Source organism: Conger conger, chromosome 10 (genome assembly GCF_963514075.1).
Source record: "Conger conger chromosome 10, fConCon1.1, whole genome shotgun sequence".
NCBI lineage: Eukaryota > Metazoa > Chordata > Actinopteri > Anguilliformes > Congridae > Conger > Conger conger.
In genome coordinates, this window is record NC_083769.1 from 15819392 (window position 1) to 15844425 (window position 25034).

At 49.3% G+C, this 25034-nt stretch overlaps 1 protein-coding gene across 1 annotated transcript; it reads right to left on the reverse strand.

The window, feature by feature from the left end:
- Positions 1–972: 972 nt before the first annotated feature.
- Positions 973–23589, reverse strand: LOC133138702 (disks large-associated protein 4-like). Its single transcript, XM_061257667.1, has 12 exons — positions 22510–23589; positions 22081–22304; positions 20669–20677; positions 17039–17125; positions 16213–16585; positions 14526–14796; positions 5451–5764; positions 4878–4966; positions 3425–3843; positions 1736–1827; positions 1328–1480; positions 973–1200 (listed from the first exon to the last, which is right to left on the reverse strand). The coding sequence occupies exons 1-12, from the start codon at positions 23587–23589 to the stop codon at positions 973–975; spliced, it is 3339 nt and encodes a 1112-aa protein (XP_061113651.1).
- Positions 23590–25034: the final 1445 nt, after the last annotated feature.

The following is a 25034-nucleotide window of genomic DNA, read 5'->3' on the forward strand; positions in this document are numbered from 1 at the left end:
TCTAGGGTGCCCAAAACGTCTGCACAGTACTGTATGTGTGAATGTGTGTGGTGTGTGTGTGCATGCGTGTGTGTATGTGGTGTGTGTGTATGTATGTGTGTGTCTGTACAAGTGTGTGAGCATGTGTGTGTCTGTGTGTGAGTTTGTGCATGACTGTGTGTGTGCGAGTGTCTGTATGAGTGTGTGTGGGCGTGTGTGTTTTCAGGGGGCTTAGAAGGAGGTTTATGGGGGGCGGGGTTAAGGGGCGTATGGATGCTGATTGGATTCTGATATTCTTCATTCCACCCAGCTTTGGGCAGAGGACTCCTTACTTTCAGATTTTATAACATGTAAGAGTTCTGATAATAGTTTAGGAGATCGTAATAATAATAATAATAATAATAATAATAATAATAATAATATTATCCCAACAGTAATAAAAGTCTTGAGGTGTTTCCATGGTAGCCATGTAAAAGGAGTGTTTTTCTTTTAGAGTTTTTTGAAGATTTTTTTTGCTTGTACTCCCCCACCCTCTCCTGGATGGCCGTGTCTATTCTCCTGATTGGGCCGTGTCTCCTCTCCTGATTGGGCTCCTCAGGGACCAGCCGACACCCCTGCACTCCTTCCACAGAGAGCGAGAGCTGCGATGGCCTCTGTCTGTCCACCTCCCTCCCTCACTGGCTGTCCCTCTGTCCTCGAGGATGTAGATCTAGATGCTATCCTTCGCTCTCAGAGTCGACTCTGGACCTCGATGACGTAGATCTAGATGCTATCCTTCACGCTCAGATTCAAGTCTGGACCTTGGGAACGTAGATCTAGATGCTGTCAGCACTCTCAGAGTCGAATCTGGACCTTGGGGACGTAGATCTGGATTTTCTCCCTCGCTCTCAGAGTCGAATCTGGACCTTGGGGACGTAGATCTGGATTTTCTCCCTCGCTCTCAGAGTCGAATCTGGACCTCGATGACGTAGATCTAGATTTTCTCCCTCGCTCTCAGAGTCGAGTCTGGGCCTCCGGGACGTAGATCTCGATGCTGTCGGCGCTCTCAGTGGCCGAGTTCTGCCTCACCGACGCCGCCCGCTTGGCCGCCATCAGCCGTTTGCGCGCCTCCTGCCTCTGCTTGTCCGTCGAGGGGTCCGGCAGCCCTGCCTTCTCCCGACTCGCCGCCATTTTGGCCTTCGAGGGCTTCTTTGGCACTGGCGGGGGCTGCTTCTTCTCTTCCTGAGATCCCAAAACAGTGGGGAGGGGATGTATGGAAAGGGCAGGGATAAAGCAAAAATAAAACGTTTAGAGACGTTCCACATTAGGCCTTAACTGGTTTATGAGTTTAAATTAACTTTACGTTTACCTTCTTCTCAGGGGAGTCGGCCAGTTTCCAGTCGTTGGACTTGAGGTGGTAGAGCTCGTCGAACTTGAGGCTGATGTCCTCGATGGAGAGTTGCAACAGGTCCCAGAACCCGGCCAGGTCCTGTGCCGTGGGTCGCGGGTTCGCGCTGAGATTCTGGCGGGAAATGGGAGGGGTCAGAGCAGCAGGACTGTGCTAAGAGGTGATTTACCGTGACTCCTACACAACCTTAGTCATCATTATACTCGCAAGGACAGGTGGTGGTGCTGGACGCTCTGTCTCTGTCTTGCACTTCATTGTACGTTGCTCTGGATAAGAGCGTCTGCTAAATGCCCGTAATGTAATGTAATGGACGCTGGGTGCGGATGGAGGCTGGGTGTGGCGGGAGGGGGAGGGGGAGGGGCTACTCACCAAGTTTTGGTCGCAGAGGCCGCGAAACTGCTGGAACTTCTGAGACATGAGCAGCTGAGCACTGCCCATGGCGCTGCGGATCTTCCCCAGAACTGTGGGACAGAGACACACTCAGAACTGTGGGACAGAGACACAGTCAGAACTGTGGGACAGAGACACACTCAGAACTGTGGGACAGAGACACACTCAGAACTGTGGGACAGAGACACACTCAGAACTGTGGGACAGAGACACACTCAGAACTGTGGGACAGAGACACACTCAGAACTGTGGGACAGAGACACACTCAGAACTGTGGGACAGAGACACACTCAGAACTGTGGGACAGAGACACACTCAGAACTGTGGGACAGAGACACACCCAGAACTGTGGGACAGAGACACACCCAGAACTGAGGGACAGAGACACACCCAGAACTGAGGGACAGAGACACACCCAGACACACTCCTAACTGAGTGACAGAGACACACTCACACACACCCAGAATTGTGGGGCAGAGACAGACACACTCAGATATGCCACTGAGGTCCTGTCTTACAAAACTCCATCAGCTGGGACCATGAGGCATCACACCTGGGTTTAACCTCAGACTGGACCATTACTAAGCCTAACAAAGTGTAATGAGGTATAATTAAACACAGTGGAATGTGTAATGTGTGTAGTTAAAGTGTAACAAAGTACAATGAGGTGTAATAAAACAGTGTAATGCACTGTAATGTAGTGTAGTGTAATGTAATGTAGTGTAGTGTAATGTAGTATGATGTAGTGTAGTGTAATGTAGTGAAGTGTAATGTAATGTAATGTAGTGTATTGTAGTGTAGTGTAGAGTAATGCAGTGTAGTGTAGTGTAATGTAGTGTTGTGTAGTGTAATGTAGTGTAATATAGAGTAGTGTAGTGTATTGTAATGTAGTATGATGTAGTGTAGTCTAGTGTAATGTAGTATGATGTAGTGTAGTCTAGTGTAATGTAATGTAGTATGATGTAGTGTAATGAAGTGTAATGTAATGTAGTGTAATGTAGTCTAGTGTAATGTAGTGTAGTGTAGTGTATTGTAATGCAGTATGATGTAATGTAGTGTAGTGTAGTGTATTGTAATGCAGTATGATGTAGTGTAGTGTAGTGTATTGTAATGCAGTATGATGTAATGTAGTGTAGTGTAGTGTATTGTAATGCAGTATGATGTAGTGTAGTGTAGTGTAATGTAGTGTAATTACCCTCCTCAGTCAGAGGGTTCTCTTTGGTCTCTTGCTCCATCTACTGACACCAGCCCTCCATTTGCGCCGTGTAGTGTAATATAGTGTAGTGTATTATAATGTAGTATGATGTAGTGTAGTGTAGTGTAGTGTAATGTAATGTAGTGTAATTTAGTAGGATGTAGTGTAGTGTAATGTAGTGTAATGTAATGTAGTGTAATATAGTGTAGTGTAGTGTAATGTAGTACGATGTAGTGTAGTGTAATGTAGTAGGATGTAGTGTAGTGTAATGTAGTGTAATGGAGTGTAATATAGTGTAGTGTAGTGTAATGTAATGCAGTATGATGTAGTGTAGTTTAATGTAGTGTAATGTAGTGTAGTGTATTGTATTGTAGTGTAATGTAGTAGGATGTAGTGTAGTGTGATGTAGTGTGATGTAGTGTGATGTAGTGTGATGTAGTGTAACACAGTGTAATGTAGTGTAGTGTAATTACCCTCCTCAGTCAGAGGGTTCTCTTTGGTCTCTTGCTCCATCTGCTGACACCAGCCCTCCATTCGTGCCGTCTCGGCCTGCAGCAGCTTGAGGAACCAGTGTCCGTCACGGCGACAGGCCGACGCCCCCGGGGCGGGGCCAGAGGGGGCGGGGCCACTCTCCAGCCAGGGCTCGGGGGGGGGCAGGGACGAGGGGTCCAGGGCGGGGTCTAGCGAGAAGGAGGCGGAGCTCGTTCGGCTGGTCAGCGGCCGGGGGGGGCGGCCCTCGCCGTTGCCCTGGTGACGGTGCGTGGGGGGGTCCGTTGCCTGGCTCCCGCTGCTGACGGTGGTGGTTTTCGGGACCGTCTTGGGGATGGGGGGGAGGTCCTGTGTGTTGGCATCGGCCTCCTGCTTCGAGGCCATGCTACTGGGCCGACTCTGCCTGCACACAGGGCGGAGTGAGAGGGTCATTTCACAAACATGGCTGGAGCATTTTCTGTGGAGATGTACAGACTTTAATTGCTACTTTTTGTAACTGAGTCTGGTGGCACGACCCATTTTGGGTTTCAATGGGCCAAAGCATAAGACAAACTTAACAAATAAAAGACAAAGGACGATTGGGTGAAGGGTACATTGCAGGAATGGATGAAAATGTCATGCATTTTGGCTAACATTTAAGGGGGATTTCACCCAAAAATGTAATTCAGGTACAGTATGTTCGTAGTTACCCAGAGAATCAGTCTATCTATATAGTTTCGCTGAAATGTATTGTTTTTTTCTAAATATTTGCTGTAGTTCACCCTGATAAAGTTGACCATACTGGTCCTTTGTCCTATGGCTTCAAAAAGCCAGTAAAAGTTATTGCTAAATATAATGGCACTGTTAAGCATGAAAATCGAGTTTATTTTCAGCAAGGTTCCATCCAACTGGTTGGGACTAGCATGAAACATGAGTGTTGGTGATGGGACATGTTTTTTTAGTTTCAATATGAGAAATGTAGCTGAGTTTATTAAAGATACAATTTCAGGTAATTTCAGACTTCTAATGGTCTAGAGAGGAATTGCAGCAACAAACACGCTCAAACAACGACACTGTTTATCCCTGCCCTTCTCTGTGAACGCGCTGACGTTGAAACGGCATTGGCTGTGGCAATTAGAACCAATTTTCAACCAAAGAGCTTGAATTATTGTCCAGCTATACAATGTTTTGGTACAGAGTGCCGGCCCGTCAACTGCATATTTTGAAACCCGATTTCAAGGACTGTAAACACAGGCAGAGGGTGAGCCAACATGTCAGTGAGCCTTTTTCAACGATAGGAAGGGATTCACAAGGGTCCACAATGTTTTAACACAGAAATCGTACCTATTGTACCTTTAAAGCACATAACAGCATGGAAATTCATGGTTGAGACAGTAACAGAGTGCGAAACCCTCCTCAATGCCTATGACAGGGAGTGAGGTGATGTCTGGTACTTACTGCCAGCCGTCCTCCACCTGAACTCCGATGGACTGAAACCTGGTCAGGGGGGGCGTGTCTGGCTTCTGATCAGGCGGGTTGCAGTCCACCTGCCCAAAAACCGCACACTTGAGTAACAGGTCCATTCACTCAAAAAACTTGCCGTACAATGCCATTTGTTCAAATGTTGGTGTCAGTCCAAAGCACACTTCAATAACATGAATAGCATGAAGTTATTACACAAAATTGGCATCGCTTGCCTAATTAAATAAAATCACCTAAATTGCCTAAATAATTAAATCACCCAGGGCAATTTTATTTACGGAGCAGAAATATTTTAAAACAGGTTATTTACCTTGCACATCATTATGTACAAAAACACTAGGATAATATAACACTAGGATGCTAAAACACTGGGATGCATGAAATGAACTGGAATCAAATGGCTGAAATGGCGACCACGGCAACATGAATGGATTATGACATCATCAATGAACTGGAAGATCATCTCTCAAGGGTACAACCCTAAACATGTAGACAAATTGTGACACCAGCAGTGGACCGTGACCATGACGTCAGAGCTCCCCCCCCCACCTGTATGCCGATGGAGGAGAGCTTCCTCTTGGGCAGAGGCTCAGGCCGGGCGCCAGAGAGGGGGCTGATCTTCAGGATGTCATGTTGGGGCGGGTCCCCGGCAGGGGCGAGGGCGGGGGGCCCCGTGAGGCAGTCCGATGAGTTGCTGTGCCCTGATTGGCCGTTGGACTCGCCCTTGTGGGGGTGAGTGTCCAGGTAGGTGTCCTGGGCCGACTCGGTGCTGCTCTGCACCGTCACCGAGATGAAGGGTTTGGAGGTGGTGCGGGGCGGGACCGGGGGCGGGGCCTTCTTACAGGTGCTTATACAGGTGGAGGCTGCAGGAGGGAGAAGGGCTGGGGTCAAACAAACTCCACCCAAATCCCAGGAGACTCCACCAAAAGCCCAGCACACCCCACCCAAAGCTCCACCAGCAGACTCCACCCAAATCTCCACCAGGAGACTCCACCCAAAGCTCCACCAGGAGACTCCACCCAAAGCTCCATCAGGAGACTCCACCCTAAAGCTCCACCAGGAGACTCCACCCAAAGCTCCACCAGGAGACCCCATCCAAAGCCCAGCACACTCCACCCAAAGCTCCACCAGGAGACCCCATCCAAAGCCCAGCACACTCCACCCAAAGACTACATAACTCATACTCCTGGTAGTCGCTGGATATCGCAAGCTGTGAGCCCTCCCTGGCCTGTCTCTACCGCGTAAACCCGCTTGGGTAAACTCTGGCAGTGCTCCAACAACACTGCAAATGAACAGCAAAGACCCCCCCTATGGGTGATTACTTCTCACATTACACTCCAGGCTGCTCCCATCAGCCCCTGCTGCCCAGGAGGGAGCGAGCAGCCCCCAGAGCAGCAGCTTCTACCCACAATCCCCTGGTTAGTTCAGCGTGGCCTTCCTTTCCGAGCAAGACTCCCGCAGGAATTCCCCCGACGACACCTCAATAAACTAATTGAGGTTACCCGGGAGACAGGGAAACCCAAGATGCCCAGCGGTGAGTATCATCGCACTTCGGCGGTCTGTAAACAGAGCAGGCATCCGCGTGCCAGCATGTGAGAGAGGGACGGAGCCGCACAACCTTAAAGGGACGGGCGGTGGAACACCGGCCGCTGGTTCTGCTCCCTCGACTTTTCTCACGGGAAGAGCGGGAGGGTCGGACTTTCCACTGGTATCCTGGTTCCTGAGGGCGCTGTGGACATACAGACATCTGCAGGACAGACATCTGCAGGACAGACATCTGCAGGACTTGGCTGGCTCAGGCTCACCGCTGGGTTTCCGGGGGACTGGGACTGCTCCGTGGCCCATGGGTAACCCCACCCCGCTGACCCTAACACCATATATCCCTCGAATCCGCTTCAGCACATAATAGCTGGAAACAAACTCATTGGTCCGATGTTAATGAATACAATGATGAAGCTTACCAGCCAGAGAGATCATGTGTTTACAAATTGGGTGGAAGTGTCCCTTTTAAAAAGAAGCCAAAGCCACAGCACAACTACACAGAGAATGGCCAGAACTCTAAACCCATGCATTCTGCTTCAAAATAAAGAAATGTGAAATATTGTTATACAAAACTACAAATCTTTTTTTCCTTCAAAGGCTAATGTATGTGCTCATTTATTCCTCCTGTGAATTTTGAAAATCGGTTGCAGTTTGAATTTGTGCTGTGATGTATAACAGAAAGATATCAGCATTGACCAATATGGCCAGAACAATACTAGTTATCCGTATTGGCCCAGAATGTCTGCAATGTGCATACCTAGTCTCCACTCTATTTGTTTATGTGCTTTATCATTTACTGACATACTGTATGGCGCCCAAACTCAAAGAAAATGAACTGTCAGTAGTAGACTATGTCGGAATTTTGCTGACGTCTAAAGGGTTTAAATATTTTGAATAATTCTTTGAGCAAGGTCTGGCACACACACACATGCACACACATATCTCAATACCCAAACGTGCTGATGCTCACTCTGGAATCTACAGTCTGGAACCTGGCAGTCTGGAGACCTCCCGTCCGTCACACACACCCCCCACTAGCCAAGAACAGTGCGTGTTCCACACACACACCTGAGACCGGCACGAGCCGTTTACCCGCTCGATCACCGCTGCAGAGTGGCCTCGGGACACAGAGCCCTGACCCAGCGTGTCTGACCCAGCGTGTCTGACCCAGCGTGTCTGACCCAGCGTGTCTGACCCAGCGTGTCTGACCCAGCGTGCCTGACCCAGCGTGTCTGACCCAGCGTGCCTGACCCAGCGTGCCTGACCCAGCGTGTCTGACCCAGCGTGCCTGACCCAGCGTGCCTGACCCAGCGTGTCTGACCCAGCGTGTCTGACCCAGCGTGTCTGACCCAGCGTGCCTGACCCAGCGTGCCTGACCCAGCGTGTCTGACCCAGCGTGCCTGACCCAGCGTGTCTGACCCAGCGTGTCTGACCCAGCGTGCCTGACCCAGCGTGCCTGACCCAGCGTGTCTGACCCAGCGTGCCTGACCCAGCGTGTCTGACCCAGCGTGTCTGACCCAGCGTGCCTGACCCAGCGTGCCTGACCCAGCGTGCCTGACCCAGCGTGTCTGACCCAGCGTGTCTGACCCAGCGTGCCTGACCCAGCGTGTCTGACCCAGCGTGCCTGACCCAGCGTGTCTGACCCAGCATGCCTGACCCAGCGTGTCTGACCCAGCGTGTCTGACCCAGCGTGTCTGACCCAGCGTGCCTGACCCAGCGTGCCTGACCCAGCGTGTCTGACCCAGCGTGTCTGACCCAGCGTGTCTGACCCAGCGTGCCTGACCCAGCGTGCCTGACCCAGCGTGTCTGACCCAGCGTGTCTGACCCAGCGTGCCTGACCCAGCGTACCTGACCCCCCTGCCTGCCCCCCCCCGCACCGTGAATGTTCAGTGCCACCCTGTCTCACAGCAGGGGGCATCCCGCCCGCGGATCACTGGCTGCACAGCTGCCCAACTGCCCCAGTGGTGTAAGGCACCTTCTCCTTCCCTCCTGGACCATCTCTGCTTGAGGAGCCATGACATCACTCCACATCAGTTCTTCTTCCGCCACTTTCTGAGCACTGCTGCAGTGTTTTTCAAAAACCAACAGTCCCTTCAGCCGTTTCGTATGGACAAAGGCCTGACAGAAATGTGTGAGCTGTCTCTGTAAAGGTGTCAGACACCAGACACGAGCCACCGCCCTGTCCATTTCATCACGGCTGACTGGACCGCAGAACTGAGATCTGATTCGGGCGGGCGTGGCAAGGCAACGGGAAGGAGAGCGCACCCGGGGTTTCCATGGAGACAGGTAATTCCTCAACAGGTGTTCATTCCCTGGCACTCAAAACCAATTTCACCGCTGCAGCTAATGATTAACAGTCTGCTAACGGACTAATTATTGAGAACCTCTGGAATGACAGCTTCAGGCTTCGCTGTGAGGCTGTGTGGCTTCAGGTCATGCTTTGCGTGGCCGGAGTGAATACGCGGTGTTTAAAGGAATGACGTATTGCAGCTGCGGCTCTGGGAACGGCAGAGCGTCTCCTCCCGCTCTCTTCACACACACCGCTCCCACGCTCCCTCCAGCCAGCCGCCCGGCCACCGGCCTCCCACGCCCCGCAGAACGGCGCTACGGGCGGGCGGCGAGAGAGCCAGGTCCTCCCGGCCCAGCAGTGATGGCCAAAGGATCCACCGGTCCGCGTGTGGTGCGAAAACATTCACGCGAATTCAGGCACGACGACTGCTCAGCACAAACTTCCAAACTGCCCTGCAGGAAAGAAACCGCACTGATACTTTCTGTCTGAACAAACTGGCAAAAGGCGGGAGTGCATCTTCTTTGTGACTCAGGAGCTTCACCCAGTGAAGTTCACCCACAGAAATACCCAGAACACGCAGGGATCTCCGATAGTGGGAAACCTGCTGTTTCAGGCTGCAGATGTGCAAACTGGGTCAGTTTCTCACAGGGGTTAACCTGCACTAACACAGCCACACAGCCAACCCATTATAAGGTCATGGCTTTACATCAGATCCATGCATCCCCCATTAACCAATCGCCTCCAGCGTCTCAGCTGACCCGACCGTGAACTGCTCATTGAGTTTAGTGCAGCACAAGTCAACTGAGCATTTATGTTTACATTACATTACTGCCACTTATCAGACGCTCGTATCCAGAGTGACCTACACGGGTTCTTGTGTCTCACGTAGTATCCATTTGTGCCACTTCATATACAGTGGGCTCCAGAAATATTGCCACCCTTGAACTCCATTTTTTTAACTAAAAAATAATGTGGTTATTGACATAAGCTTTATTTTCCAACATGTGTAAAGGAGTGTGCTTCATTAATGATTCAATGGAATCAACCAAAGTCTTACATTTTCACATAAAAAATAAAAATAAAATGTTAATAAAAGTATATAGTTGTCCTGCTTGTTTAAACATAAAATATAGATCATTATCTATGTTGTTAATTATATGCAGCCTTTGTCTCCATTTTTATTAAGGGTGCCAATAATTGTGTGCCCATTGTATACGAAAGCAATTGTTACAGGTTTTACTCAGCTCAGTTATCACGCTTTGTTTGCTGAATAAGCTTGAGGTTAAATAAAAAATGTATTTATTTATTTTTTATTAACTCCCTTTCCACTGGAATTTCATAAGTAAGTCTAAACCGATCATCAAGTAAGCATTTAACTTTCAGCCACTTGAAAAGTGAAAATGGCATCCAAGAACATCACAATTTTTTTTCACAATTTCAGATTCCCCAGGTCAAATAAACCCCTCACTCAATAGCTAAGGTGTGCTACTTGGACCTGAACCTACATACTTTAGACACAAACGTTTGTTGAAGACAAAATACCTCTTGTGTCGACTACATCTTCTTGTAGGAATAAATCATTTGCTCCATAGGCCCCAAGTGAGCAAAAAAATAATTATAACCTGCACTCAACAAACCAATATTCAGCCATTGAACAAATCAACAACGAGCTGCCAATGATCCCTAAATGATCGCAGAAACACGTTTATCTGGCTCTTGATTGACAGCCGCGATGATGTTCTGTAATTTATCATAACAAAGTTGTTCATAAGTGCCTTTGTTGCATCGGAATTTACAGTGACAGGTCCTACTATGAAGCTGAGAACAATACGGACAGCAGTTTCTGCACTGCAGTTTAAACCCGTTCGGTCCAAATATAGCTCGTTTCAAGTCATTCGTCTTGACGCGCTGCTTGTACCATCGGACCTCTTGCCCAAGTGGAGCTCTCCCACAAACAACTCTCTCCACCGGGGACGGAACTGACGTCGAAACTGACACAAAATGCATAACAAAAACGACAGAAGCCTGTACATATGCAGTGCGGGTATATTTCCCCTTTCTGCTAAAATCATGTAGTTTCTCTCAGACTACGAATCGAGTGTCCCTCCGGACAAACCGCGCGTGGTCGTGGGTGGGTCCCATCATCGCATCCACTCTGGACAAAATAATCAAATAAACAAAAAAAAACTTGCTTTTCATAAAACGTTGTGTGGATGATTAATAAACGACTAACGTTATTTGGCTAAAACATAAAGCGTCTCGAAGCTAAGCAGAAACCGTTTTTAGTAGAGCCTGTGGGTACCCACGTTTCCACAGGGGGAAGAATGTGGCAGTCGGAAAAAGATGCCCTCCCAAAATTAAATGACACATAGGCTACGGTGTAATGGGGAGTTACCTTATCTGATCATTGCGATCAGCTTTTTACCACAAACAAGCGTGGCCAAATAAGAAAAACCCAATAATCGCCAGCTGCTTTTCAGTTCAACTTTTTTTCACAATTCCACAATGACCAAGTAATCTCACTGCGTTAAGATGAACTATGATTTCAAGCATCTATTGCAAATAACTAACTTGGTGGAACTAAATATGTGACTAATAACTTTTAGGTATTCGTGCCGTGTATGGCTAGCCAAGGTATAACTATCAACCAAGCTAGTCATCTCACTTGTCTAGCTACCCGTCTGACAAGTGATGCCACATTCCACTGAGTTAGCTCACGTTCACAGCATGAATAGTTACAATAGCAAGGACGTTAACCAGCTAACACACGAAATGGATAGTAGCTAGAGGCTTCACTAGAGCCAATTTGCGGCAATAGCGAATATTAATTGCCAGCAAGTTTAACTAAACGTAACATAATTAGTAGCATTAGCCAGAGCTATCTAAATAACGGCAGCGTTAGATGACATTTACTCACCAACAACCCCATAATTTTCTTTCTGGTTTCTTGAACGATAATAGCGCCTGTTACTCAATATCCGAATGCCAGTTCCCACATATTCCTCCCACTGCTTTTCCGTTTATAATAATCCGCTTTTTCCTTTTTTTATTTAATTTATAAAATTTTATTCTGTGTTATGTCTCTCAAATTGATGTATAATTGCTCCCTGGGTACCCGTGGGTTCACAATCTCCCCAACTCAACGCTCCACGTCTCGGAAAGAAAGAAGCGATTTGGAAACACCCTCGGTAAACATGATTGGATCACTATTTTAAAAACCCGCCTTCCCCTTAATATAATTGGATAGATCGTTTTTTCAATCTCATAAATGTGCCAATTGGATCTCTGGTACATTCTTAGCGTTCGAGCCCTACAAATATGCATCACAAAAACATCACACCCCTAAACCCCACACCTCGGTTTATTTTTTCGTGGCCGATAATAGACTAAAACTCATCTTCATTGGTCTTTGTTTCGCCATTACACAACCACAGCCGTGTTTGCGTTCGCCCGCCCAAAATCAAATTGTTTAACTGAGAAGATGGAAAGAGTGGTATGAGGACAACAATTTTACAGCTCGTAGTATGTTTTTGCTGTCATATGATTGAGAGCAAGCAGAGGTACTGTACATAACGGTTCATTGTAACAAAGGAACATGATGCCTAACTGAATGTGACGTCGTGTATAAGAAGAACGAAGACGAATGAATAATCTCAATAATGGCGACCATTTCAAGGCATGGAAATAACAATATAATAATAATAATAATAATAATAATAATAATAATAATAATTAGATATGTCACTGTTATGAGGCAAAGAGTCATTAGTTAGCTCAGGTGCTGTCGTGTGCATTAAGAATAGGGCTAATTCTGATCCACATCCAGGCTACTACACTGACCAATAAAGAATAGAGGACGGAGAGAAAGGGGTATATTATCAGCACAGATCATCTCTTCAGCATTAATGAAACTCATTATCTCATTCATTCAGGGTTTTTTTCAACTCGTATCAAAAATTTCACAGAAACAGAAAATGTTTTTTTTTAGATCTGCTTGAGACCAGAATAATTTTTCCCGTTTTTCAAATTTGCATCAGTCCTGTCCACCACTACTCCTGTTCCTATGGAAACAGACCACAAGTAAAAGTCTAAGTAGTATCCAAATTAAATTGTCCATTGATTTTGCACCTTTTAAGCAAATGGGATATTTTTTGAGTTACTGCTTTGATATTAAAATGTAATTTTGTGTGGATAAAGCTGACAAAAATGAAACAAATACACTCATTAAGTTTTCTGGCAAACAGACGCTTTTCAAAGCAAACCACAATCAGGGCCACCAGAAAACCGATGAAGGCTGTGTAAGTTACACTATAAGCTCCTTTTTACCTCAAAAAATGTGGGGCTTGAGCTTTATTGCCAGTAGCCAGTGATTTCTGAACGCAGTTAGCTGTGAAACATAAAAGCTGGGCCAGTGGACCAATCGTTGATGCCGAACTTAAGTCGAATATAATTATGATAGCTACATAGCCGTGGATAGCAATGACTCTCAGGGAATCAGCTGTTTCGGAATTGATTCTCCATCGCTACCGTAGCCCAGTCTGTGGGGTTCATGTGCAGTAGCAGTGCAGTGATTAATCAAATCCCCCGAAAGCCACCTGCCAAGCCAGCCAGCCTCAGCGTGCTAATGTGCCAGGACGGCTGTCAGATAGAAGCCTTTAGGCTCAGCAGATTCAGAGTGTGTGTGTGTACGTGTGTGTGTGTGCGTGTGTGTGTATATGTGTGTATGTGTGCGTGAGTATGTATGTGTGTGTATATGTGTGTTAATGTGTGTGTATGTGTGTGTGTATATCTGTATATGTGTGTGGGTGTGTGTGGGTGTGTTAATGTGCCAGGAATGGCTGTCAGACAGAAGCCTTTAGGCTCAGCAGATTCAGAGTGAGTGAAAGTGTGTGTGTATGCGTGTGTGTTAATGTGCCAGGGATGGCTGTCAAACAGAAGACAGATTGAGAACTTCTTCTCAAGCTGACAGATGTAAAGATGTAACCTGCCCCCACACACGCTCCCTGCTCCACTGCGTTCCAACAGTTGTCTCTGCTGTCAAAATGTAGATCAGTGCTGCGTGTGTGTGTGTGTGAGAGAGAGAGTGAGTATGTATGTGTGGGCATGTATGAGAGTGTGTGTGTGTGTGCGAGTGTGTGTGTAACCCACAGAGCCATACTCTGATATGGGGCTGTGGGTTATGGCCTCCTGGTGTTCCGAGGTGGAGGGCGAGTGTGCAGAGGGCCTTGGTTTGGCCCCTAGCTGCAGATGGGAGACTCAGGGCCCCCAGTGAGCACTGAGCTCTCCACAGTCACTCAGGGGACACCACAGCCCCTGTACCTCTACCCAGAGAAAAGGGGAAATATGTCGCTCCACACAGACTCCCACATGTCAATTTACATGCCCATTACACCTCTACTGCTGGGTCTCTACACCTGTGAAACTGTTGAAACTGGTATATACCCAGGACATATATTTGCAATCTCTCTCAAAACTGCACCATCTAACACCTCATATCTCCAAACTGCACAATCTAAAGCTTGATATCTCCAAACTGGCCAATCTAAAGCTTGATATCTCCAAACTGCCCAATCTAAAGCTTGATATCTCCAAACTGGCCAATCTAAAGCTTGATATCTCCAAACTGCCCAATCTAAAGCTTGACATCTCCAAACTGGCCAATCTAAAGCTTCATATCTCCAAACTGCCCAATCTAAAGCTTGACATCTCCAAACTGCCCAATCTAAAGCTTCATATGTCCAAACTGTGCCCTCTAATGCTGGATGGTGCAGATGGACCCTGAGGGCACTCACTGGTTGTGGAGCTGTATGTGTGCACGGTGGGTGGTGGGCAGTCCTCCTCCTCCTCCTGCGCGCAGCCGGCGTGGATGGCGCGTATGTAGCTCTGGCTGCGGGAGCGGAAGCAGCTGGCCAGCGGCAGCTCCAGGGGCCGCAGCGGCGGTAGCGGGGGCATGGGCGGCAGCGCGCAGATGGCCTCGCGGTACGACAACTCCGGCACCTGGAAGCACACACCAGCAGGTTCAGCCAGGCGGGGTCTGGGGATGGGGCAGTAGAACCAGGGGGACTGCGGGGAGAAGGGGGGTGACAGGGCCTGGGGTGGATGCTGGCAGCCCTCCTGTGGCATTCTGGGATGTGCCGTTATTAGAGGACCCAGAGACAGGGGGGCAGGGCAGGCACCATCTGTTATGCGGTTGGCTCCTTGTCCCAAAGAGCTGAAGTGCACTTAGAGGGCCGATGGACTGGGCCAGACACATTTAGGGTCCTGTGATCCAGTGAAGAAGGGAGCGGCCACGTGAAATGTGAGGACAGGCTTGGTTTCACCAGCGCTGCCACCGACGGAGAGCACAAATAAACTGAAAAGTCACAAGTAACAAAAAGACAAAACCCATGAACTTCACTCGAACTTCAGAAAGGTTTCTGCAACTCACCAACCGTCAGGGGGAGGACAAAAAAAAGACTAAAAAAGCAAAAAAACAAAGGGCAGGCCCTTTCTCAGTAATAGCCCTGTTTTGTGTCTCGCTCTACACACAGGTCACAGGATGTCTGTGTGTTGACCCTGTGCATTCTCAGTTTTCAGTTTGTCAATTTGGCACTTACCCACAACTGCCAATTCCATCAATTCCTTGCGTGACAACAAATCATTGCACAGGGCAGTTGGAGACGGGGGGGACAAGGGGTTCCAGCCCAGCTGAGTCAACAGCTTGTTTATTTTTCCTTTTTTTTATTTATTAGGCATTTTAATGAAAAGTCATGTGGGAGGAGGCAGTGCTTTTGATGTACCATCTTACAATGATTAGACCAAAACCTCTTCTGGGGGCCCCATAGTCATCACACTCAGTGAGCACTTTGTTAGGTATTTATTAGTCTTAATTTTTCTTCTGTTAGACATATTGGCCAATGTTAGCTGCTCAGATCCAACTCTTATGAATATGGATAACTGTACATAATAGATAACTCTATCTGCCTCTGGAAAGAGGTGACTGCGGATATTATCTATGAATTATTCTGACTGCGTCGAAATGTCCTTGATTTAAAAAACCTGCATTCATTTACATAGCCCTGAAGAGGAGACATGGCTATTAGCACACTGAATGCTCAATAAAAAAACAAAACACGCTCACATTTTAATGAGTTTAAGCGTTCACTGTGCAGATCAGACTGGAATAACTCCCCCCATAGACCATTCATGATGCTGATCTCAAAGCTGTTACCTTAACATGGTTATTTCCGTGACGATACAGACACAGAGAGACGGAGAGAAACGTGCATTAATCCACTCTTCATTCCAACAACCATTAGCATTAACGTTAGCCTTGCACGTCTGGCCTACCACTGCCTCTGCTTTTAGTGCTTTCAGTCCTGATAGGCTGAGAGGTTTGGAAGTCCTGGGGGAGGACTGTCAGAGCCACAATGATGGGGGGGGGGGGGGAGCGAGGTTAGGGGGCGGGGTCGGTATAGGGTATGGTTGGAGGGGACTGACCTGGCCAGTGAGGTTGGTCCTGCTGAGTGTGCCAAAGCTCTGGCTGAAGTCCATCTGGTCCCAGGGCTGGAAGGGGGAGGGGCCTGGGCCATCAGGCAGGAAGGGGGAGGGGGCGGGCCCATCAGGCAGGAAGGGAGAGGGGCCTGGACCATCAGGCAGGAAGGGGGAGGAGCCTGGTCCATCAGGCAGGAAGGGGGAGGGGCCTGGTCCATCAGGGAGGAAGGGGGAGGGGCCTGGTCCATCAGGGAGGAAGGGGGAGGGGCCTGGACCATCAGGCAGGAAGGGGGAGGGGCCTGGTCCATCAATGCAGCCCAGGCTGTCCAGGTTATCCAGGCTGCGATTGGTGGAGAGCTCGCTCAGTGAAGGGAGGCAACTGAAGGGGGAGAGAGACAGAAAGGGAGACAGACAAGAGAAGAAGGGGAAGAACAGAGAGAGAGAAAAGTGAGAGAAGAAGAAAAGTACACGGGAGGGAATACGAGAGAGAGAGCGAACAGACAGTGTGCGAGAGATGGACGTGTCCTGGGCTTTCGCGGCGGGCCAGATCAGTTACCCAATCGATCTGTCCCCGCTCCCGCCAAGCAGGAGCGAAGGAGCGCGTGGACAAAGTGGCGGGTGGAGAAGCATCGCGATGACATCACACGGCTGAGGAAACGTGGCAGCACGCCCGGGACGTTTCCTGCAGGCCGTTAGCCCCCAGGCGCTGGCCAGAGGAGATGGGACAGACAGGGCTCTTAAAACACCAATCTACTGCAGCGTGGGGACGCCCGGCCCACGGACATGGGCCCTCTGCAGCCTCCCGCTGCCCATGGCTGGAACTGCCACTGACCTGCCCAGCCGGTGCAGAGACGTGAGGCTCTGTAGCGGAGACCAGAGTGGCCCCAGGTCCTCCTGCAGAAGCCCCAAATCCCAGCAGCTGCAGGTCCCGAGCCACGGGGGAGGAGGAGGGGAGGGGGGGTGTTAATATCACCTCCAATTTCTGACCTCTCCACCACGGAACTCTTCTATTCTATAGTGATATAAACTTATACTCTACTATTCATTTTCTAATTACAGTATATAAATCATGTTTTCAAACAGGAAGCCCCTCTCAGACTTGGGCAAAATATGTCATTCTTTTGGATCAAATACTTTCCTGTGCCTGTCTGGTGTATTGGACCCTATGAAATGCTCTCAAAAAGTGCAAACCTGGTTGGCTCATTTGCTTTGCACCAGGCAAGATCACTTGAGCACAGAAAAGACCCAAAACAATTACATGCAGTATTAGACCCAGGTCTGGCCCCTCTTAAACTGAGATATTGTTTTCAGGGGGGTGGGGGTGCTGACAATGGGGGGTGCTGTCCTTATAACTACCATACTTGTCAGGACTGCAGCTATGTGTGCTGTGACTTCCACATTTGTAAAAGCAGAGAGGCAAGGATGGCTTCTATATTTTTCTTGGCAACTCCTGTCTGAATGTCACTGCGAATGTGAAGGACTAAGTGCAGGCATACATTAAACGGTTTTCTCATGAGGTGTCAGGAGCTCGGATGCCCTGTCAGAGTGTACCAACTGATCGGATGATAGCATCGACTATACAGGCTCCTGACCTGATCAGAAAAATGTCACACACGGAACCACCTCTTGTTTGGAGGGAACCAAAACACAAATTAAGACCTCTCACACTTCACAAATCCAGGCCAACAGAGCCCATTCTTTTGACAAATCGAGCCTGTAAACCAGTCAAATAGGTTGGGAAAGGCATCTCATATCTAGCAAGAAGCATCATTAAGGCTTCAATTTGTGGAACACATTTGACTCTTTCCTCCGAATGTGCAAGGACGTGGCTGCTTCTTGCTGGGGATCTTGTAAAAATGCTGCCGCCAGGTGGCTGCTGAGGAAACTGACATTAAGGTGCGTTTTAAGGTCATAGGCATAGCAGAGAGTCATAGAGAGTGCAGGCGGTGCTAATGAGAAGCTGCTTCTTGCTTTGAACTGTTCTTCTGAAATCAGAAAGCACACATCATTGGGGATGTTTGTATTTCCAACATGAGCCCAAAAGGCATGTAAGCTTTGTGTATGCCATAACTTATAATTGCACTCATGTGTAATTCATTTTGTATTCGGGGTATTCCACTTGCCAACTCTGTGCTACTTGGAAAGTCGATTTATTCTTCAAGGGTTCAAGTTTTATCTGTGATCACTCAAGGGTTCAATAGAATTGTACTTTCCTCTAGGGTCTTCAACACACTTGTCCCTGGTTCTGATTTGCACTTCATGGTACGTCTGATAATTGACTAGAATGTAATGTATTCTTCAATAAAGACAGAATGTGCGCTGTGCTGTGGAAATTCACAGTGGTAATTTAGTGATCCTTGGTCCAAGCAAGTATTCCATGCGTGCAGAATTCAGTGTGCAGAACAAAAATGGTTTCCATTTTTAAACAGGGCACTTGGTCAGTATATAAAAAGTACGACCCCTCTCCAGAAGGTGGCAGTATAGATCAATGCAGACCAACATTTTCAAAAGCTCTTTTGTGTCATTACTTTAGAGGTTATCTAGCTTGTCACAGAGTGAGGTGCGCAGACACAGACATACACACACACACTCACACACACACACACACACACACACACACACTTATGGCAGTCCATCAAAAATTTAATTAAAAATTAAAAATTATTTTAATCTATGAGTGGTGGGGCTCCTGAACGGTTATGTCTGTTTGCAGCAGTGCCATCGCATGTGGCTGTAGAGACCGATCCTAGAGCCACAGATCCTGCAGATGGTGCAGCTAAGAGCAGGATCTGAGGTCAGAGGAGGTGCAGATGGTGCAGGTGAGGGAGGATCTGGGGTCAGAGGAGGTGCATTTGATTCTGTTGGCTTGTCCTTTGGGATTCCAGTGGGGTAACACCACAAAACCTGATGGAACTCCACAATGGCCTTTCCACTGGGATGTTGCATCTCTTTGTGTTGTTTTTTAGCTGGTCTGTATAACTGAGCTTTTGCCTGGCAGGTCTCACTATATAGGACTTGTTGCTGTTTAGCTCGGGTTGCCTCTACGCTGATGGTGTTAGTTCTCTGGAGGATGTGGTTATATGGGATGTGGTCAGCCCAGGTGATGTGAAGGATTTTCTGGAGGCAGTGGATGTGAAAGGCCTCCAGGCGTCTGATGTAGGAGCGGTATACCGTCCAGGCCTCAGCACCAGACAGCAGTGTAGAGAGACACAGCTTGGCAAACTGCCACCTTTGTTGGTGTCTTCAGGTTGCTGTTGTCAAACACCCCGGAGCGCAGTCTGCCAAAAGCAGCTGAGGCTTTGTTGATGTGGGCTTGTATATCAGCCAGGCAGGACGGAGTCAGGATGCTGCCAAGCTAGCAAAAGCGATGGACAGCCTTTAGGGGGTTGCGGTCGATGGTGAGCTGGGGGAGTTGGGGGGCTGGAGACTGCAGCTGGATTTCTGCGTGTTTGCCAGGAGATCCAGTGAGCGCTACGCTGCAGAGGCAGTGTGGAGTGTGCTTTGGGCTGAGGGGAGTGAGTGAGAAGGGGGCAGTCTGCAGCTCATGGATGGCGAAGGTGTATTCACTGTATTCACTGTAAGGCCTTTGATACCGTGGATAGAATAATCCTGTGGTCCAAATTTGTTCAGTTACCACATAATTGTTTGAACCACGGTATCAAAGGCCTTCACCAGATGTATGAAGGAAATGTATAGGTCCTCGTTTTGTACCCAGGACTTCTCCTGAATTTGGCGGATGGCAAAAATCATGTCAGACGTGCCTTTGATTGTGGAAGGATGTACTCAGTGACGTGTGTTGTAAGGCAGAGCAGCATGACGTGTGCTCGCACCGTGCACGGAGAGTAGGGAGATGCCGCGCCTGTTACCGCACACTGATTCATCTGATCATCTTCCTTTTTGTATATGGTGATGATTTTCCAGAGCGACGTACAGTTAATTAGACTAAGCAGGAGACAATCCTCCCCTGGACCCCTGGAGCAACGCAGGGTTAAGGGCCTTGCTCAAGGGCCCAATGGCAGTGCAGATCTTATTGTGGCTTATTGTGGCTACACCGGGATTCGAACCACTGACCAACCACTACGCTACAGGCTGCCCTATCATGTTGTTACCAACCTTTGAGTTTTTCGGGGATGGTTCCCTGTTGCCAGCCCTGCAGGATGAAGTGATGAAGGCTCCTGTTAAGGAGGTAGCCTCCATTCCTCCAGAGAGTACATCAGAGCCTGAGCTCTTGTTATTCTTCAGGCTGCCTATAACTGACAGAACCTGCGTGCTTCAAACTGAGGTGGTTCAGGGCAGAAGGGTTGGAGGGCTTATTTTGGTTGAGGATGGTTCTGAAATACTCAGCCCAGTGCTCCAGGATCAGGGATTCCTCCTTGACAAGCACTAAGCCATCTGCTGACCAAACGGGGGTTTCGTTTCTAAAGGCCGTACAGGGTTTTGACAGCGCAGTAGAAAGCGTAACTTTGAATTTCTTGAGCCCTTCTCATCCTTCTCATGTCTCAGCATGGACAGCTTTCCACTGTGAAAGGAGGGCTGTAGATTGCGGATTGGAAGGATGGGCCTTGAGTGCTCTATGTTAAGCCTCTAGTAGTGTCAGGAACACTGTTATCAAACCAGTCCTGATGCATTCTCTTTGTGAAACCGATACATTCTGAGGCAAACTGAAGTAATGCTGTTGTCAGCTTCATCCACTCATCTTCTACATTGAAGAGGCCTTCAGGATGGACACCTTCTGAGGGTGTGAGCACATCCGCTAGTCTCTGCCGAGGACTTCTAAGCACCCTAGGGCCCTGCTGTTAAATTTCTTGCATGGACTGTGTTTCTTGTGAGGTGGCCGGATCCTGATCAATCTGTGTGGTCAGTCCAGCATTCGGCTCTGCATCGAGGAGGTTTTTTAAATTTATATTTCATTTGGAATATATTGGTGGTGATGGCCAGCTCTGATGTTCAGAGTAGTATTAAGCCATTCCTGTTAATTTAGCCGATTCTATGCTCGCCTCTAACACCCTGCCGGAGATCAGCAGCTGTGCCAGTCCTGGCGTTAAAATCATCCATGACGATGAGTCTGTCAGCCTTTGGTGTGTTGCTGAGTATACTGTTGAGAGAGTCATGTCATGTCAACATCCAATGTGGGGGCGTAAGCACTGACCAGTGTGGCGAGGCGCCCTTTTGCCAGTGGGATGTGCCAGGGATCCATCAGCCTTTCATTAATTCCCTGGGGGGACTCCAGGAAGTTTGGGAGGAGATCTGTCTTGACTGCAAAGCCAACTTTAATTTGTGTTTTTCCGACCGACTTGACAGTTGCGGTAAGCAGCCCAGGTGTGTAGGAACAGGCCATGTTAAGGTGGCATTTTCTAGACCCTTCCCCCATTTGAGGGTGAACAGTGCTGTCACTAAACAGGGCTGCTCAGTCACACGGGAAGCTGGCCAGACCACCGGGCCCATGCCGCCTCCATGTAGGACTGAAGGGAGGTGCTCCCAGCCACGTCCACGACCTGCCCCCGTCACTGCTGAGGAAGGGGCAAAGCCTGCACAGAGAGTGGATTTTACGTGAAGGAAGGGGTACGCAGTTCCTTCCTCCACAGCCTTGGCCCCGCTCGCCCTGTTTGAGGGAAGCGGCCAAGACGGCCGTCAGACGGGCGAGGACGCAGAGCCTGTGGGCCTCAGCGCACAGTGCCGGTCGCTCTTTGTCTGGACCCTCCTCTTTGACCTTATCGCTATAGGAGACCCTACCAAGAGGATCATTGGAACATGCAAGTCTTTTTGTCAGAGGGGAAAGGTAACAAACACATACACTCACATGCACTGTGTCAGGTCCAGGTGTGTGTGTGTGTGCATGTCTCTATGCCTGCGTGTGTTTGGGGGCACTCTTACTTGCGCGGGGGCAGCTGTTCGCTCAGGGAGTGCTGCGTGGCCTTCTGGTAGCTCTGTCGGCGGGCAGCAGATTTGGGGGAGGGTTTGGGGCTCCCCTCCGAGTCCTCGCTGTCCTCCAGGTCACCCATGGCCCTGACGTAGCTGCCGCTCCGCATCCTGCGGCACGGGATCTCAGTAGAGCCCCGAGAAGGGCCCATTGTGCTGCTCCAGTCCCCGATAGGAACCTGCAGAACCCAGACATGCTTCACTGAACCCCGAACCCTCATCCACTGCCACAACTCTGTATGATTCACTGAACCCCAAACTCTCATCCACTGCCACAACTCTGTATGCTTTACTGAACCCTGGACCCTCATCCCCTGCCACAACCCTTCACTGAACCCCCAAACCTACAGGAAGTGGTGTATGCTAAGATGAACTCTCTCTTACCTGCAGGTAGTGGTGCAGGCTGGGATAGGCCAGGTCTTGGTGGCAGGACTTGGACTTGAGGAGGGATTTGTCCAGAGTGGCCAGTCCTTTCTGGCACATCTGCCTGGCCTGGCTGAGCGTGAGGGTGGACCAGGAGTCGCGTTTCACCAGCTTAAGCTCGCTGCCCTCCCCCCTGGCCCCCCCGCCCACCCCCTGGCCCCCGGGGCCCGACAGGGTGGGTGCACACTTCAGCTCGCCGCTGCTCCGGGAGGTCTTCAGCACGCGGCTGCTCCCGATGGTGTTGTAGCCCTGGGGGAAGTATCGGGGGGGTCCCTGCTCATCGGACACCGCCCGGCCCAGCGTCATCATGACGGGGGGAGGGCGCTGGGCAGAGGGGGCGGGTTCCAGCTTGTCCTCGGAGCTCCAGAGGCCAGCCAGACCGGATCGCGGGCGGGGGGCGGGGCCCTGGGTCTGGGCGCGGTCCTTGCTCTTGCTCCTGCGGCGCGTCTTGGCGCTCTGCGCCCCGTTGACGTTGGCGGCCTTGGCGGAGCACTCGAGCGACTGCGACTTGGCGAAGAGCTTCTGCACGGAGTGCACCAGGTGGCGGATGCGGCCGGGGCTATCGCTGCGCGGCTTGGTCATGCCCCCGCGCGGGAACTGCAGCGTGCTGAAGCCCTCGCGCTGAACCCCAGCCCCACCCAGCCGGCTCGTCTTCCCGCCCCCAGAGAGGGTGGCTGAGCCGCTGGTAACGCCCAGCCCCGGCCCTGTTCCCATGGAGAGAGGGGGGCCGGATACGCCCCCCCCAATCCCCCCGCCCCCCACCCCCGCGGGGGGCCCCGGCTCCAGCGTGCTGTAGGGCAGACATGGGTAGGGGGTGCTGTTCAGCTGCCCGGTCAGGGACAGCAGGCTCTCCGGGGGCAAGGAGGTGGGACTAGAGGGCGGGGGGAAGAAGTGGGGGTCCAGGGTGCCATAGGGGTCCAGGGTGGGGCTGAGGAGGTAGGAGGGGTGAGGGTAGAGGGGGTACAGCGGCTCCTGGGGCCCCCCCGGCAGGTCACAGGAGTCAGACAGGAAGCGGCCACGGGCGGGGCCCAGCCCTTTCATGGCTGCCGGCCGGCCTCCCCGTTAGATCATGGCTCCCGCTGGGGTGGGGTGGGGGCGGGGAGGGTTAACTGCAGTCAGGGGGGGTCCTCCTGGGGGGGCAAAGACAGAAGATGAGGGCGTGAGTGACAATCACTGTGACGGCACACAGCGAACTACGCTCTGGCTGATAGCACATTCACGTTGGCACCAAAAAACTCACCATAGGCTCAGTGTTATCACCATTCTGTACTGTTTATTATTACTCAGTAAATGACTAACAGTAACTTAATGAATGGAATAGATTCTGAATAAATAAATTGGATAAGTAAGGGATAATTCAGATAATTCGGCAGTGCTACCCACTGCACCATCCGTGCCGCCTATTTAAATATATATGAAACGTATTTTCCATTGACAGTATCCATCACAGCAGTCATTATCCAGGAATATCAGACCATAGAATGCCTTAAGTGACCAATCAGAATTGAGCATTCAACAAAGCCATCCCATACGAAAGGGATCATGAGAAATGTGGCTTTATTACATGTGAAAATCACAATTTCACATAAATCACTATTTAACCCTTTGAAGCTGAATGACACAGCTTTCCTGAACAGAGGTACTCCCTTCAGCGCGTTCACAGAGAAGTGGAGGGATAAACAGTGCTGTGGTTTGAAGGTGTTTGTTGCTGCAATTCCTCACTTGACTGTCAGAAGTTTGAAATTACCTATTGTACCTTTAATCCCCTTTGAATAACTAAGCTAAATATCTTATTGCTGAATGTAGAATCTTTTTTTTCTTTTTTTTGTTATGCAGGGGAGACTTGTGACTCTCAAATGGCGAATTTATAGACACTAAATGTGGGATTGTGTTTGAAAATCACAGCTACATTTCACAAAATTTCTGAAATTTTCTTCAAAAAAGCTGTTTCCTCACTTTCTAGGCATTTTTATGTGTATGTAAGCCTGATAAATGTTATTTATATAGCACATTTCATACAGGAAGCAACGCAATGTGCTTTACACAAGCACTAAAAATACATACAAATAATAAGAAAATCAACCATGGAAATCATACAACAAAGGAAGTAACAGCAAAGTAAATGCCATAAAATTAAAACAAGCTGCACTGAAAAGATATAAACTTCTTTATTGTTTCTGTAAGGTCAGCTGGGAGGACTGAACACTTTACCCCACGGACTGCTGTAGATTACTCCGTATTCATTGTGAGGCAGAACCCTCTGTGCTTGGAGGCGACGTCGTTCTGTGGGAAAGCGTTTCATTAACGAGCGATCTCATTAACGCGGCAGCCGGCTGCGCTTTCCTCCTTATTAATAATCATCGGACTACTGCACTTAACGTCATTACGGACTTGGTTAAATTCAATCTTCGCGAATAGCTGAAGGGTCATCTTCACGTTATCTTTGGTTTCATGACTGCAGCTTTTCCATTCTGTCGCCCAGCTTA